Source organism: Manis javanica, chromosome 4 (assembly GCF_040802235.1).
Source record: "Manis javanica isolate MJ-LG chromosome 4, MJ_LKY, whole genome shotgun sequence".
In the NCBI taxonomy this organism is placed as follows: Eukaryota; Metazoa; Chordata; class Mammalia; order Pholidota; family Manidae; genus Manis; species Manis javanica.
Genome location: NC_133159.1, coordinates 78,929,975 through 78,945,363, shown reverse-complemented (window position 1 = coordinate 78,945,363; position 15,389 = coordinate 78,929,975). Strand labels below are relative to the sequence as shown.

The following is a 15,389-nucleotide window of genomic DNA, read 5'->3' as shown; positions in this document are numbered from 1 at the left end:
TGGGAAGGAGGGAAAAGGGGGAAAAAGGGGTATTACGATTAGCACACATAATGTAGCGAGGGGGTAGGGGGGACACATGGGAAAGGTAGTATATACAGAGAAGACAAGTAATAATTCTATAGCATCTTACTACGCTGATGGACAGTGACTGTAATGGGGTATGTGGGGAGGACCTGATAATAGGGGGAGTCTAGTGACCATAATGTTCAAGTAATTTTACATTAATGATATCAAAATTTAAAAATTTTTAAATTTAAGAAAAAGAAGAAAAAAACACATGCAGGCCTGCAGTTCAGAAAGAAAATATATATATATATATAGGCAGAGGATATGAAGAGACAGTTCTCCAAAGAAGAAATTCAGATGGCCAACACACACATGAAAAGATGCTCCACATCACTAATCATTGGGGAAATGCAAATTAAAACAATGAGATATCACCTCACACCAGTAAGGATGGCCAGCATCGAAAAGACTAAGGACAACATATGTTGGCAAGGATGCGGAGAAAGGGGAACCCTCCTACACTGTTGGTGGGAATGTAAGTTTGTTCAACCACTGGGGAAAGCAATACGGAGGCTCTTCAAAAAACTAAAAATAGAAATACCGTTTGACCCAGAATCCCACTCCTTGGAATTTACCCAAAGAATACAACTTCTCAGATTTAATAAGACATAATGCACCCCTATGTTTATCGCAGTACTATTTACAATAGCTAAGAAATGGAAGCAATCTAAGTGTCTATCAGTAGATGAATGGATAAAGAAGATGTGGTACATATACATGATGGAATACTGTTCAGCCATAAGAAAGAAACAAATCCTACCATTTGCAACAACATGGATGAAGCTGGAGGATATTATGCTCGGTGAAATAAGCCAGGCAGAGAAAAAGACAAGTGCCAAATTATTTCCCTCATTTGTGGACTATAACAACGAAGCAAAACTGAAGGAACAAAACAGCAGTAGACTCACAGACTCCAAGAAGTGACTAGTGGTTACCAAAGGGGAGGGATGTGGGAGGCCGCATGGGGAGGGAGGGAGGAGGGGATTGAGGGGTATTGTGTTTACACGTGGTGTGAGGGGTCACGGGGAAAACAGTGTGGCACAGAGAAGGCAAACAGTAAATCTGTGGCATCTTACTACACTGACGGACAGTGACTGCAACAGGAAATGCGTGGGGACTTGATAATATGGGTAAATGTAGTAACCACATTGTTTTTTCATGTGAAACCTTCATAAGAGTGTATATCAATAATTCCTTAGAAAATTATTTTAAGAAAAGATACATACTTATAATTAACACAATAAAAAGGCTTTAAAATCTCAACTACTCCTGTAGAGCTTTCTGGACAATCTTAAAATTACATTCATCTTTCAGATCCCATTTAGTCTTGCCATTGTAGCATCCCTTTCATCACCTTTCTAGAATTTTGACCATTTCTCAGGCTCCTAAAGGTTAGGAGTCCTGTGTTACTATGTCCAGGATTACAAAGCACTTAGAGATGCTCAACATTTTCAGTGATTAAACAACAGTTACTAAACTGCCCTTCCTTCCCCTCACCCAGCTAAAACAGTATGACTAATTTATTCCCCACTCAAAATTTCCCAAATATATGAAGATTAGAAAGAAAACTCTCACCTTATTAGAAGAAAGCTTGGCAGGAAATTAAACGAGATGTAGTCTTATTAAAGAAAATGTTTCTGTCCTCCTGCCCCTTTTGTTTCCACGAATCCGCTTCAACTTAAGTGAGAAGACTCTCCTTGAGAAGTCAATGATCAGGTCTCCATAACTGCTTTATCATTTCAGTATCTCTTGCTTCCTACAGGATGGTGAGGAAAATGGGGTGAGGAAAATTTGGGCAAATTCTAAAATGCCATTCGATATGTTTCAGCGAAATCAAGTTTTATGTCCAACATCTGCGTATTTTAATGTAAGAATTCTCTAACCCTGCTAAGCTCTAAATACTTTAGATACTCTAATGTTTTCATCTTGCTAGTGGGCCATTTTGTCAAATGAAGATTCCTCCTCCTTTTAACTTACAGAAGTTATAAAAATCTACCTTCATTGCCTGTATGTACGTGGAAAAGCACATTCTACCTACAGGAGCTGACGTCATCTTCTGGCTCTAAATAACAATGCGTTTGTAACTGCACACAAGCACACCCCTCACAGCGAAGAACAAGTGTTCCTTATACCCCTGCTATGTAATAGGATGGGCTGTAGTCGAAAAGATTCCTCATTTGGAAGGTCAGAGCTTTCTTTGTATAGTATTATCGTCCGTTAACAAGCTCAATTTGACAGAATTGATACTACGTTCTCTGGAAGAAGCAAAAACATTACATCGTTCTCTCCAATTTTTCCTCAACTAAAATACAAGACTGCAGAGCAGCGCGCACAGCAACGGCGAGGACCAGATAAAGCGCGTCCATGGGTGCCAGGAGGGCAAGGACCACAACTCCCCCAAGTAGGCATGTTTCCACCCTCCAAGGAGCGGTCGCTCACCACCCAAGTCAAAGTTGGGAGACACCCAAGCCCACGACAGCGCACACCGCGCTCTGGCCTGCGTTCAGAAACCTCCGGCTGTCTCCAGGACCCCAGGCGAGGAACCAGCACACACACCACGCGAGCGGCAGAAGGCCAGTTACGCACAGTTCGAACTGCAGCGGGAGCCGTTGGGGACGCTCCGCCCTGGCCCCAGCCCCGCCCCCGCGCAAGCTCTGCGTGTGGAGTCGCCGGAGGCGCAGGGCCTGCTGGGGTGAGCCCTCGCGCCTGGAACTACACATCCCATAATTACCCCCAGGACGCCCATTGGTGTTGGGGAATCCTTGGGAACCTGCGGCCGTCGGGGTATGGGGAGGGCCATGCTCAAGCCGGGCCCTAGGGGGCCAAGACCAGGGAGGGTGCGGAAGGGAACCGTGGGCCCGCCCTCAGTCCCTACCCTGAGGAGGCTAGTGTTTCCCACTCAGGCAGCATTTGCCACCGCTGCGGCCGCCACCCAGCGTTTCTTCGGGATCCAGGTTTCCGTGCCAATCACGAGGAGTCCAGGGAGGAAAAGCTGCCAGTAACCCACACCTCCCTCACCTTTTCCATCTCCAGATCGCCCGGGCAGGAATGGGCGACAAAGTGTGGCTGCCCTTCCCGGTGTTCCTCTTGGCCGCTCTGTCTCCAGTGCTGCTGCCGGGGGCAGCCTGCTTCACGCCTTCCCTAGACAGCGACTTCACGTTTACCCTCCCAGCCGGCCAGAAGGAGTGCTTCTACCAGCCCATGCCCCTGAAGGCCTCGCTGGAAATCGAGTACCAGGTAAGCGCGCAGGAGAGCCAGCCTCGTTCTTTACCAGAGCTGCACCGCGCCGTTGCCCCTCGGCCGCTCGGAAGCTTCCCGTGGACTGTGGCGGCGGAGAGGCGAGGGCCGCGGGGCACCAGACGGTCCGCGCACGCGCGAGGCTCGGTCTCGCCGGCGCCGTGGACCGAGAAGCCAGGCAGGACCTGGCGTGAGCTAGCTGCCCTCTCCCCTTTGCTCTGGTGGGACAGGGGCCAGCACTGGTGGTGTCGGTAGTTTTTCTCTGTTTCATAATTCGCCCATCGCTTTGCTAACCAGTACATACTCCAATAGTGGGAATTTCACAATATAGGACAGATACACGTTCTTCTTCATCATTGGACAAGATGATACTCGTTTTATTTAACCCCCACCACCATCACTCAATGTCGCTATTACAAATCTTCACTGTCATTGCTTCAGTTAAGGATTTTTTAATTGTGACCATGTGATTATCACTTTACCGGATTTTGGAATATTTTGAAAGGGGCTATGGATGTACTTAATGGTACATTTCCTTCGGTATATATCCATTATTTTTAAATCAAATACAACCTACTTGTATATTAAAAACTTTATAAACTTTCTTAAATTCTACATTGTAAGCATTTCTCCTGTGGGATTGTTTTCTTTTTAGTAGTCTAGTATCATACAGGGAATTGTCTTAATTTATGTGGTCATGGCATAGAGAAATTTCTTAGAAGAAATCTTAGTTCCATACAGCTAATTTCGATGTTTCTAAGAAGCATTGCAAAAAAAAAAAAAAATGCATTGGTGTAGTCCATCTTTTAATTTTTTTCCAAGTTATTTAATATCGGATGTTAATTTTTTTAAGTTGCTGTAGGGAATCTTTTTTTAATAACAGGTGCTGTCACATACAGAGCAAAAGAAAAAGTTATGTAGAATGTTCATCGGAAGGAACTTTAGAATCTAACTTTAGAATTAGATTACTTATAGATGCATAAAATAAGCATAGGGAGTAAAGTATTTAAAGTTACAAAGAGAGTGAAAACTTGAGTCTAGAACTCAACATCACTTGATTTCTAGTCCAGTTCAAAAGGCCATTTACTGAATAGTAATGTGATGGTAGTGAAGATGAAAGAATCTGTATTTTTCAAGGATGGTAATATTTAAAACATACTGACACATAAATAGGTAATTCCAATAAAATATGATTAATTGCTGTTAGAGGAGGGCCACTTCTCTGAGGTTTCAAACAGGATTCTAGAGAAAATAAATTTGAATCTAGAAAGATGTTTATGTGAGACAGCAATGCAAGGAAGGAGTGGCATTTCAGAAAGAGTGAAATTAACTGACAGTTCTGAAAAAGCACAGTGTGAGGGTTTGGTGGTGGGCAATATGTAGTGGACACTACAAGTGGTGAATTTTTATTGGACTTTAAGACTATAGTCTAGGGTAGAAGAAAACGATTGGAGAGGTCAGGAGGCTGGATCATGGATCATGAACCTTAGCTTTGTGCACCACTGTAAGTAGCTTTGTCCTTATTCTGTACAAGGGCCATTGAAGATTTAAAAAGCATGGTAACACAGTCAAAAATGTTTTTCAGAGAGACCATTGGGTACAGTGTGGAAAATGGGTTTAAGGGAAGCAAAATCAGAGGTAAGGAAACTAATTAGGGGGTTAGTGAAATAGTCCAGGTACAAAAACCATTTGTACTTAAAAGTTCCTCAGTATTTACCCAGGTATTAGGGAGAAAATCTATTTTAACAGCTGACCTCTTGTGATTAAAAAAGAGTTCTAACTCTAGAGGTAAAATGCCTGGGTTGATATCCTGTCACTTAATACCGGTGTGATTTTGATCAGTTTACTTAACTTGTCTCTTATAAAACAGACAGTAGTAGTAGTAATTACCTCACAGAGTTGATTTGAAAACAATGAGTTAATAAATGTTCATAGACCATCCTGGACACAGTAAATAGTCAATGTTAGTTTGCTTTACATGTACATTTCTAGAGTTATATAAATGGCTTCCTTTAGCTTTATACTTTGCCTCTTTATTCACCTAAAGGTACTCTTCCCAAAAGCATTCTCCCTAAACAATTTCATTGCTTTGACTGAGAAGTAAAATAATTTAATGTATGTAATCCTGGACAGTGTTGGAGAAGTTTCTAGGGTAAGAGATCATCTTCAATACTTTGTTGGCATTTTCCAACTCCATGATTAATTTTCCAAAACTACAAACTCTACTGGTTATGTTGAAGTTTTTAAAATATCAGGGAACAGATATTATAGACATTGCCCTTGTGTTACTGTGACAAACTGGAAATTTTTAACCATTTGTTACCTTTCAGATTTAGGAGGACACTTTTAGGATAATTGACCAGCCCCACATTATATTAAATTCTTAGAGTTTTTAAATGTCAATACATGTATCTTACAAATAAAATTGATTACTAATTAAAAAATTTAAATCATTATTGAATGCTTAATAGTAAGCACTATGCTAGGTGCTATGGGCACAATGGTGAGTAAAAATATAGTGTAGATGCCCTCTAGTATCCTACTAGATACAATCTAGTATGGAGATAGACATTCATAAAATTACTACACAAATAAATGTGAAATTACAGCTCTAATAAGTGCTATGAAGGTAAGTGCATACAGCTATGAGAATATATAATACGAGGACTTGATGACATCTGGGAATTGAGAGAAGACATCCCAGAAGTGGAGTTCAGATCTATAGAAGAATCAAGCTTACTAGGCATAAGGAGGTGACTCGAACAAGACCATCATGTCATTCCATTAAAAAGAACACAAGGTGTTGTGGAAGAAGACAGAATAGGGTACCTTTGAGGAATCAACAGACTATTACAGTAGCAGTACCAGACAGGGGAAAGGTGTTATTCACCCATCATGTTCCATTGAAGTCACTGGGAAGTTTTATTTTAGATTGTGGTATTTTTAATGAATGTTCTATATTTTAAATATATATTTTATACATTTTTAAATTGGCTTCTGTGTTCTTAAATACCATTTTTAACTATTACATTAAGCCTGACAGCCACTACCAATAATCTTTTAAATACTGTTCTAGTGAAATATTTGCTTAGTTTTGTTTTATCTCTTCTTTTCCAATTCAATGGATATTTTTTCTTTTTCAAGATAAACTTATGTGATTCTTTTAGATTGCATAGAGTCCATAGAAATCTGAAAATGGCCTTACTTCCTGCTTTCACTTCAGTAAATATAGTTTTTTTACATGGGAATATTGAAATAAAGACTCCATTGTATTTTCTTGCATCTAGTGTTATATGATTAAGAATTCTCATGCCAATCCCAGTTCTTGTTATTGTGCAGTTCTCTACTACTTCTCACTGGAAATTTCTAGATTATTTTTAAATCCTTTGAAAAAGTCAGTAGGCTTGAATCATTTTTCATTTATCCTGCTTCACATCTATTATTTTATCTTTTGAAGTAGGTATTTTTATTCTTTTATATGATTTCCTCCCATCCTTTATCTTGGTTCTCTCCTTTTGAAATGCTTATTGGATGGATATTTGAACTCTTTGGTTCTGTCTTAATTAAGGGTTTTACCACTTTTCATCTATACTTTTTCATGTTATTATGCGAATTCCTTAGTAGAGCTCCTAGTTCTCTGATTTTTAGTGTCCACCCATGTTCATTCTGCTATCATACATTTGTTAAGGCTTTATTTTGGCAGTCACCTTTTTGGTTTTCTATTAACTTTTTCTTACCAACATCTGCGTTTTTTATGGATTTTGCATTCTTCAGTTTCCCAGAGAATATACATTGTATGTATCTGAGGAAACATTTTAAAGTCTGTTTACATTAACTATTTTTTCAGAATTTGATCCTCTGAGAAAACCCTAACATGAAGAATGGGGCATCAATTTCAGCAAATATTTAGTGTCTGGTCTGCTTAATGATTTTGAGATTGATAATAGGTATTGGTAATTAGATACATTCTTTGCTCAGTGGAGTATCTTCCTGGGATTCCTTACTCTTCAAGGCCATTAACAGTCTTCCTTGGTTTCCATGTTCTTATGGATTATTTGTGTTATTTCTTTATTTCATTGGGATTTAAAGAAGAAAAAGAGTTTATATATTTAGCCATTTGAAACCAATTGTGTTGATTAGTGATAGAGCACAGGATTAGGTAATCTTTTATATCATTCCATTAAAGCAACCAAGAAAAATAAAAATGGAGTGTTATATAAGAAAAAGAGTAGCTATTAGAGACAGATGGCTGAGTTCAAATTTTGACCATGCCATTTGCAGTATCACCTTGGGAAAATTACTTCTGTGTGCCTCAGTTTTATATGTGTGTATGTTTCAATAAAAGAACAATAATAGCATCTACCTTTCAGAGTTGTGAGGAATACATTAATCCACATAAAGAACTTAAAACAATGTGTGGCATAAACTTAATTTTTAGCTGCTATCTTCATCATCATCAGGACATTTTGAGATTGTAAAGGTACAGATTGTATTCAAATGCCAGTAAGAAAGCAGCCTACTTGGAATATATAGTTCATTTTGGAAATAGCAAATGAGTGTATTGAAGAATTTAGTTGGAGTCAGATCATGGAAGCCTTGAGTTCCAGGCTAAAAGGTAGCTAATTAATATTCTTACTTTATTGAAGAGGAAACAAACTCAGAAAAGTTAAATAGCATGCCCTAAATTGCCCAGGTAAAAGGTCCACCGTTTGAACTCATTCCTGTTTCTTTCTGCTCTTCAGAGCTTCTCAAAGAAGGCTCTTTTATAGGGATTATTTCAGTAATACCCATAGACCTAAGTGTAGGTGATGGCAACAGGAATTGGTAAGAAAGGGACAAGTTCCAAAAGTGAATGGAATTGAACCAGATAATCTTTCTGCTTCTTTCTAGCCCTGAGTACATTGACTTCTTACCCCTCTGTGTTTTGAAAGAAAATCTTTTTATCATATGACCTACTACATAACATTTTTTACTTTCAGAAGATTCATTTCAAAGTGTGTTTTTCTTTTCTGTACTTTTCAACAGGTTTTAGATGGAGCAGGATTAGATATTGATTTCCATCTTTCCTCTCCAGAAGGAAGAACCTTAGTTTTTGAACAAAGAAAATCAGATGGAGTTCACACGTAAGTAATCTCTTATTTGAGTTTCTTGGGCTGAATAATACCAGTGGACTATCTGCAGGACAGGGAAATTTAGTACTTTTGATGTTAAGTATCAGTATTAAATGATTCCATATGAACATCTTAATTCTTCTTGATAGGGTTCTATCTTAAATTAAAATGTAGTCCATTAACCTTTTTATTTTTGTTTAGGCATTTTGTGTTGATCCTAAATTTTTTCTTTGCTTTTGTTAAATAGATGAGTATTCCTGAGGTATTGCATTCCATCTATTGTGGCATTTTAAACCTGACTTTGTGGCTAGCACAGGCTTTCCATTTTAACTAGAAGTTACTATTCTAGGTATGAATCCTGAAGTTTTTGAGCTGCTGGCTGTGTCATCTTTGCCCATTGCTTTCTTCTTAGAACAACAGCTCAGTACATCTTTGTGTGTGTGTAAAAACTATGTTTTACTCAAACCTCACTCTTGTTAGATAATTAGAAAACCTGAAAGTAAAAGATCTGACCATAGGAAACCATATAGAAAGAAGATACTTGTTATAACTCTTTGAGTTTAGAATTTGACAAAAAAGCATATCTTCTTTATATCTCACCTCCTTTTTTTCATATCTTACTAGTGTGTTTCATTGTTCCATCCTGTTATGTTACTACAGCACTATGTTAAAGCTACACTGAGAATTGATAGAAATAAGAGGAGCAAATACAGAATGTCTAATATTTGCCATAAATGAGACTTTGCATTTTAGATGCTTCTAAATTTATCATTCCAACCCGTTAGGAGATAGATTCTTTGATTCCCCAATTCCCATTTTACAGACAAGGAGGTTCAGAGAAGTTAAAAAAGTCTGCAGGGATACACATTTATTAAGAGGGAGCAGAATGGACCAAAATTCTTGCTTTCTACCATATGATGCTTAACATCCCTGGCACATAGTTCTATGTAAGTACCAGCTACTATTAGAATTATTGGTCTTTGTTAACCAAAGTACCTGGCATGTAATTGGTATTCATGTATGAATACATGTATAAATAAATGAGGGGAAAATGTCTCAACCATAATTTTTAAGATATTCATTTCAAAGGGCTTCTTAAAATCTCATTTTACCTAATGCAGAACTCAGAAAAATATTTGCATAAAGTATTAATAAGTAAAATAGAAAATAATCATTTTAAGTCAGTTTAGGATACACATTTTTCCAAAGAAGACATACAGATGGCCTACAGACACATGAAAAGATGCTCAACGTGACTAATCATCAGGGAAATGCAAATCAAAACCACAATGAGATATCATCACTTCATACCAGTCAGAATGGCTAACATCAATTACACAAGAAATAACAAGTGTTGGTAAGGATGTGAAAAGGGAACCTCCTACACTGTTGGCAGGAATGTAAATTGGTATAGCCAATGTGGGGAGCAGTATAAAAGTTTCTCAAAAATCTAAAATTAGAAATAATGTATGACCCAGTATTCCCCTGAAAACAAAACCACTAATTTGAAAAGATACGTTCATTCTTACGTTTATTGCAGAATTATTTATAATAGCCAAGATATGGAAGCAACCTAAGTGATGATAGATGAATGGTTAAAGATAACACACACACACACAGGAATGTTACTCAGCCATAAAAAGGAATGAAATCTTGCCATTTGTTACAGCATGAATGGACCTACAAGGTATTAGGCTAAGTGAAGTATATCACACAGAGAGACAAATACCATATAATTTCAATTTCTCTTATATGTGGAATCTAAAAAACAAGTGAACAAAAGAACAAAACAGAAATAGACTCAAACACAGAGAACATAGAGAAGGGGTTGCCATAGAGAAGGGGAATGGGAAGTTGGGCAAATTAGGTGAAGGGGACAAGGAGATACAAACTTCTAGTTATAAAATAAAGTAGTCAATGGGGATGAGTGTACACCATAGGGAATATAATCAATGATATTGTAATATCTTTGTTGACAAGATGGTAGCTACATTTATCATGATGAACATTTAGTAATGTATATAATTGTTGAATCACTGTTGTACACCAGAATTCAATATTATATATTGATACTTGAATTTTTAGAAGTCAGTTTAGATTGATATACTTGGAATTAGCTGTGCTTTCTCTTTGATAGGTATATGAACAAGAACTAAAAATATCATTCATTTGATACCAAGTATCAGTATTAAATTTCAGAATATAGAAAATATATAGAATTTATGTCAATTTTTCTCTCCAATTTTCTGCTTTCCTTTAGAGATAAATCAAAATTAACTGTAAGGGAAAAAGCTATCTTAGTGCTTTCTAGCATAGACTTATCTCTCATTAAACCAATGGGAGAAGAGTAAGTTTATTAGAGTTCACATTTATTAAGTCTTTTGCTCTGCCAGGCCACTGTTCTAAACACTTTACATGTTATTAATTTTTTTTTTCTTTCACAATCCTATGAGATATATGATATCATTTTACTGATTAGGAAATTGAGGAATAGAGCATTTAAGTTGATGTTTACACAGCTAGTGAACAGGGAAGCCAGCAATTAAATCAGGCTTAATCAGTACACCAAATTTACAAATCTACTTTCTAAAAATTAGATTTAAATAAGAATTTTATCTTTGGCTATATTAACTTTTTAAAGGCAACTAAAATCTAAGTTATTTTAGTTTTCCTTGTTTTTCTTAAGTTTTTCTGAAATAGTTTTTCTTAAGTTAAATCTTTAAAACAAATACTGTCCTTGCAGAAGCAATTATCTCCAGACAGCTTAATACCTTAAGCTGGAATTGCCTGGAATGATATGTCATATATAAATAAATTTTTCTTGACAACTGAATTAATACTACCTTAACTCATCTAACACATTTTAGACTATTTATGCTAACTCTATTCTACTTGAAAGGAAGATTTACTCTCTGCATTTTTATCTGGATAATATTTTGTATTATTTATAGTAATAAAATTCTTTATTTTATTACTAATCAAGATCCCTGATTCAAAAAGACATATGCACCCCTATGTTTATTGCAGCACTATTTACAATAACCAACATATGGAAGCAACCTAAGTGTTGTGTCCATGAGTAGATGAATGGATAAAGAAGATGTGGTACATATACACAATGGATTATTACTCAGCCATAAGAAAAAAACAAATTCTACCATTTGCAACAACATGGATGGAACTAGAGAGTATTATGTTCAGTGAAATAAGCCAGGCAGATAAAAACAAGTACCAAATGATTTCCCTCATTTGTGGAGTATAAGGACAAAGCAAAACTGAAGGAACGAAGCAGCAGCACACTCACAGACTGCAGGAAGGGACTAGCGGTTACCAAAGGGGAGGGAGGGAGAAGGGTATTAAGAGGCATTATGATTAGCACACATAATATTGGGGCGGGGGCGGGGGTGGGGGCAGGCACAGAGAAGGCTGTACAGTACAGAGAAGACAAGTAGTGACTACAGCTTCTTCCTATGCTGATGGACAGTAACTGTTATGGGGTATGTGGTGGGGACTTGATAATATGGGTGAGTGTAGTAACCACAATGTTGCTCACATTGTATAACAATGATACCTTAATAAAAATAAGAAAAAACTTAGGGACACAGCTTACCCTTTATGTCCAATGCAGATTTAAGAATGGCTAAATATAGTTGAGTTAAATAAAATTAAAACTAAACAAAATTAAAAGAAATTGAAAAGAGGAGAAAGGCAAGTATCATATAATTTCCCTTACATGTGGAATGTAAAAACAGAACAAAACAATACAGCAGTAGACTGATAGACACTGAGAAGGGACTGTGGTTACCACGGGGGAGGGATTGGAGTGGGTGGATGAAATAGGTGAAGGGGATAAAGAGGCACAAAATCTCAATCATAATATAAATTAGTTATGGGGATTAAAGTACAGCATAGAGAATATAGTCAGTTCTGTAACATCTTTCCACGTTGACAGTAACTGCACTAGTTGGGGTGAGCATTTAATAATATATATAACTGTTGAATCACTATTTAATTCAATATATGCTTGAAACCAATATAATATTGTATATCAACTATACTTTAAAAAAGAACATTAAATTTAACCTCACATACCATTCATGGCATTTTGCTTTGTTCCTTTTAAAATTGTTCCCCACTGTTTACCAGCATTTGTTTCAGGCTTCTTTCAGAGGTTAAATACGTCCTTGAAAGATAAAGGTTTGTCATGATTGAGGAGATTGGGAAGAATGCAGACAGGCTCTGAGCAGTATTGTAAAAAGGTCAATTAACTTGTGAGTCAGAAAACCAAGCTTCCTCTATGCTGTGATTATGGGCAAGTATCTTAATCCATGTGAACTTTATTAAATATTTACCTTGAAAAGATCAGTTCTGCCTACTTCCAAATAACAGTAAGGACTAAAAGAGATAAAATATGTGAAAGCAATGTGTAAATTATTTAGGCGTGTACAGTATTGGCTACTTTTATTTGTAGTGTATGTGTTAAAGCCCAGTCATATTGCTGAAAAGTTATGCTTAAATAAAATTATTAAGTTGGAAATAAGAGGAAAAAAAGAGATTAGTTTAAAAGATGAGAATCACATGTGTTCAGAAGGCTAGAGAAAATAATACAAGCCATCTCAAAATTTAAGTAATCCAGCAACTGGAGATAAGAAAACATTAAAATCATTTAGATCAACCTTCCAGGAATAGGCACAACAAAAACTAAAACATAGTTTGAACTGTGTTTTTTTGTAGCCAGCAGTACGTCATTAGCCCATGCAATATTTTAGAGTTTAACAGTTTGTTGAAGTTTCTCTCCACAAAAAAATTAATAAACCACTTAAATGAACTCTGCCCAAGCCATTTATTCTGATTGTGAAGCTAATGAGACCAGGATCATAAGTTTTAATTCAGATGTGAATGGCATTTATTCATGAAAGGTAATGCCACTGTGACTAAAGCTCTGGTTTTGGTCTGACCTCATCCCTAAACTTTGTCAACTGTAATTCAAAGATATGCTTAATCAGTAGGAGGCCTGAAAGCATTTAGAACAGTCCACCACTGCTTCTGAAAACAAAACAAAACTTACTCTACAGATTAACCTCAGTTGAAGGAGAGGTTTGTAGTCATATTTGCTTAGGAATCTGTCCAGCGGCTGCTTCTGGGAAGGTCTCTCCCTGCACACCAGGTGAAACCTCAACCTGGATGGGGGAGGGTTCTTGACTGTTAACAAGAAAGAATTCTCAAACAGGTCAGATGAGTGTAGGTAAGGAAGGAATTGATTAAAGCAAGAGTAGTAGTGAATGGCAGAACTGCCAGGCAGGTAAGGAAGAACAGAAAGAGGAAAGGGAAGCTAACTGAACTCCAGCTCGGCATAGGACAAATCCCTTGCAAACTCCTGAAGCCAGGGTTACTTGGTATCCAGTGTCCCCTTGAACCTGCACAGCGGAGGAACTAAGTCCCTACCACCCAAGGATTTGGGGGAGCTGCAGAGCACTGGATGGAGTGAGATTATGTTCTGTGAACTCCCCAAAGCAAAGAAAGATTTCGGGCAAGCTACTAAAGAACAAGATTGAAATCCTGCCCGGGTCATCCAGGTGAAGGGAACTTGCAAGCCCAAATCAGAGATCTTAGTTGCCCTTCCCTACTTGCCTGAAATTGAACAGAGAGTGAAGACTTGTGCTTAAATGTAGAAAATTAATTGAAACAGAGTAACAAAGACACCACTGGAAGAGTGCAGAGACAAAACTTAGGAAGTTAAGCAGTGAGATTTTAAGGCAAAAAGTACATACATGAAGGGGAGTGCAGGCATCCTCAGAGAGGTGGTGTGCTTGAGGGCTTAGGATGCTTTTAAGGCTTTCAAGAATAGGGCAAAGGGGGGTGGGGGTAGGCTTGACATGTGATCTTATGATGTCTGTTTCCAGTGAGAGACATTATGTCAACCATCCATAGTCTGTCCTCTAGATATTCTGTAAAATAAATTTAACACAAATTTCTTGATTCTATTATCCAGGATAGTGGTTACCCTCAAGCCATGGGGACATATCATTTAGGACTGCTTGCCCTGCCTTAAGATAGGGTCAATTGTTGGCTGATTACCATAAAATGTTAGGAATCTTACCTCCCAACGCCCTGTTGTTGTGTTTTAATGGAATCTTAGCCTTAAGATGGAGTCCCTCCTGTTCTTACTGTAGTATTTATAGCTCGGCATTTTCCATCATAGGCAGGAAAAATAAATCATAATGCTTATCCCGTGTGTCTACCCTACCTCCAGTTGAACTCGTGATAACTTTTTTTAATATTATATAAATATTAATGTTCATTGTGAAGTATCATGTATCTAGGTTTTTAATCCTATCCTTTTCCAAAAATTAGGTCATTTCCCATAACTTACCAAGTAAATGCCAACCACATCTACGTTGTAAGTACTTGTATATTTCCAGTTTTCTCTTATCCAAGAAGTTAAAAGTTATCTTTCAATACTAAGGAAGTCTATTGGTAAACTGTCCAATTATTATAAACCATGTTTTCTTTTTTATTTTCCTTTGGTCCCAAATAGAAGTATAGATAACTGAAGATGTACTTTTTTAAATACAGGGTAGAGACTGAAGTTGGGGACTACATGTTCTGCTTTGATAATACATTCAGCACCATTTCTGAGAAAGTGATTTTCTTTGAATTAATCCTGGATAATATGGGAGAACAGGACCAAGAACAAGAGGACTGGAAGAAATATATCACTGGCACAGATATGTTGGATATGAAACTGGAAGACATCCTGGTCAGTACAGTTTTTTAATAAGATAAAAATTAACATCCAGAGGCCTTACCATGTGCTAGGCACTGACCTAAGCATTTTATCTGCATTACCTCAGGTAATCCTTTTTTAATTTTAAAAGGATTACTATCTATATCTCTCCAATGAGGAAATTGTGGCTTAGGGAGATTAGATAATATTTCTGTTAGACAATATACATAAGAGGGAAAGAGGAAAAA

General features: G+C 37.3%; 2 protein-coding genes across 12 annotated transcripts in view; one reads left to right on the top strand and one right to left on the bottom strand.

Moving 5' to 3' along the window:
* The window catches only part of CCDC18 (coiled-coil domain containing 18), a 200,237-nt gene extending 197,015 nt beyond the window's left edge, over positions 1–3,222 (bottom strand). For 8 of the 9 annotated variants that reach the window (XM_073234287.1, XM_017650002.3, XM_073234294.1 and 5 more), the window contains exons 1-2: positions 3,085–3,222; positions 1,642–1,822 (exon numbers count right to left, since the gene is read on the bottom strand). The gene's annotated coding sequence lies outside the window, so the exon portion shown is untranslated. Of the gene's footprint in view, positions 1–1,641; positions 1,823–2,505; positions 2,739–3,084 lie in introns of those variants that run through there. The other variant, XM_073234288.1, reaches the window with a different exon arrangement.
* TMED5 (transmembrane p24 trafficking protein 5) overlaps positions 2,904–15,389 on the top strand; it is a 55,527-nt gene continuing 43,041 nt past the window's right edge. The window contains exons 1-3 of one of the 3 annotated variants that reach the window (XM_017650014.3): positions 2,904–3,303; positions 8,329–8,426; positions 14,991–15,174. In XM_017650014.3, coding sequence (XP_017505503.2) covers positions 3,115–3,303; positions 8,329–8,426; positions 14,991–15,174 — 471 coding nt within the window. In that variant the 5' untranslated portion in view covers positions 2,904–3,114. Of the gene's footprint in view, positions 3,304–8,328; positions 8,427–14,990; positions 15,184–15,389 lie in introns of all 3 variants that reach the window. The other 2 variants (XM_017650015.3, XM_017650013.3) reach the window with 2 other exon arrangements.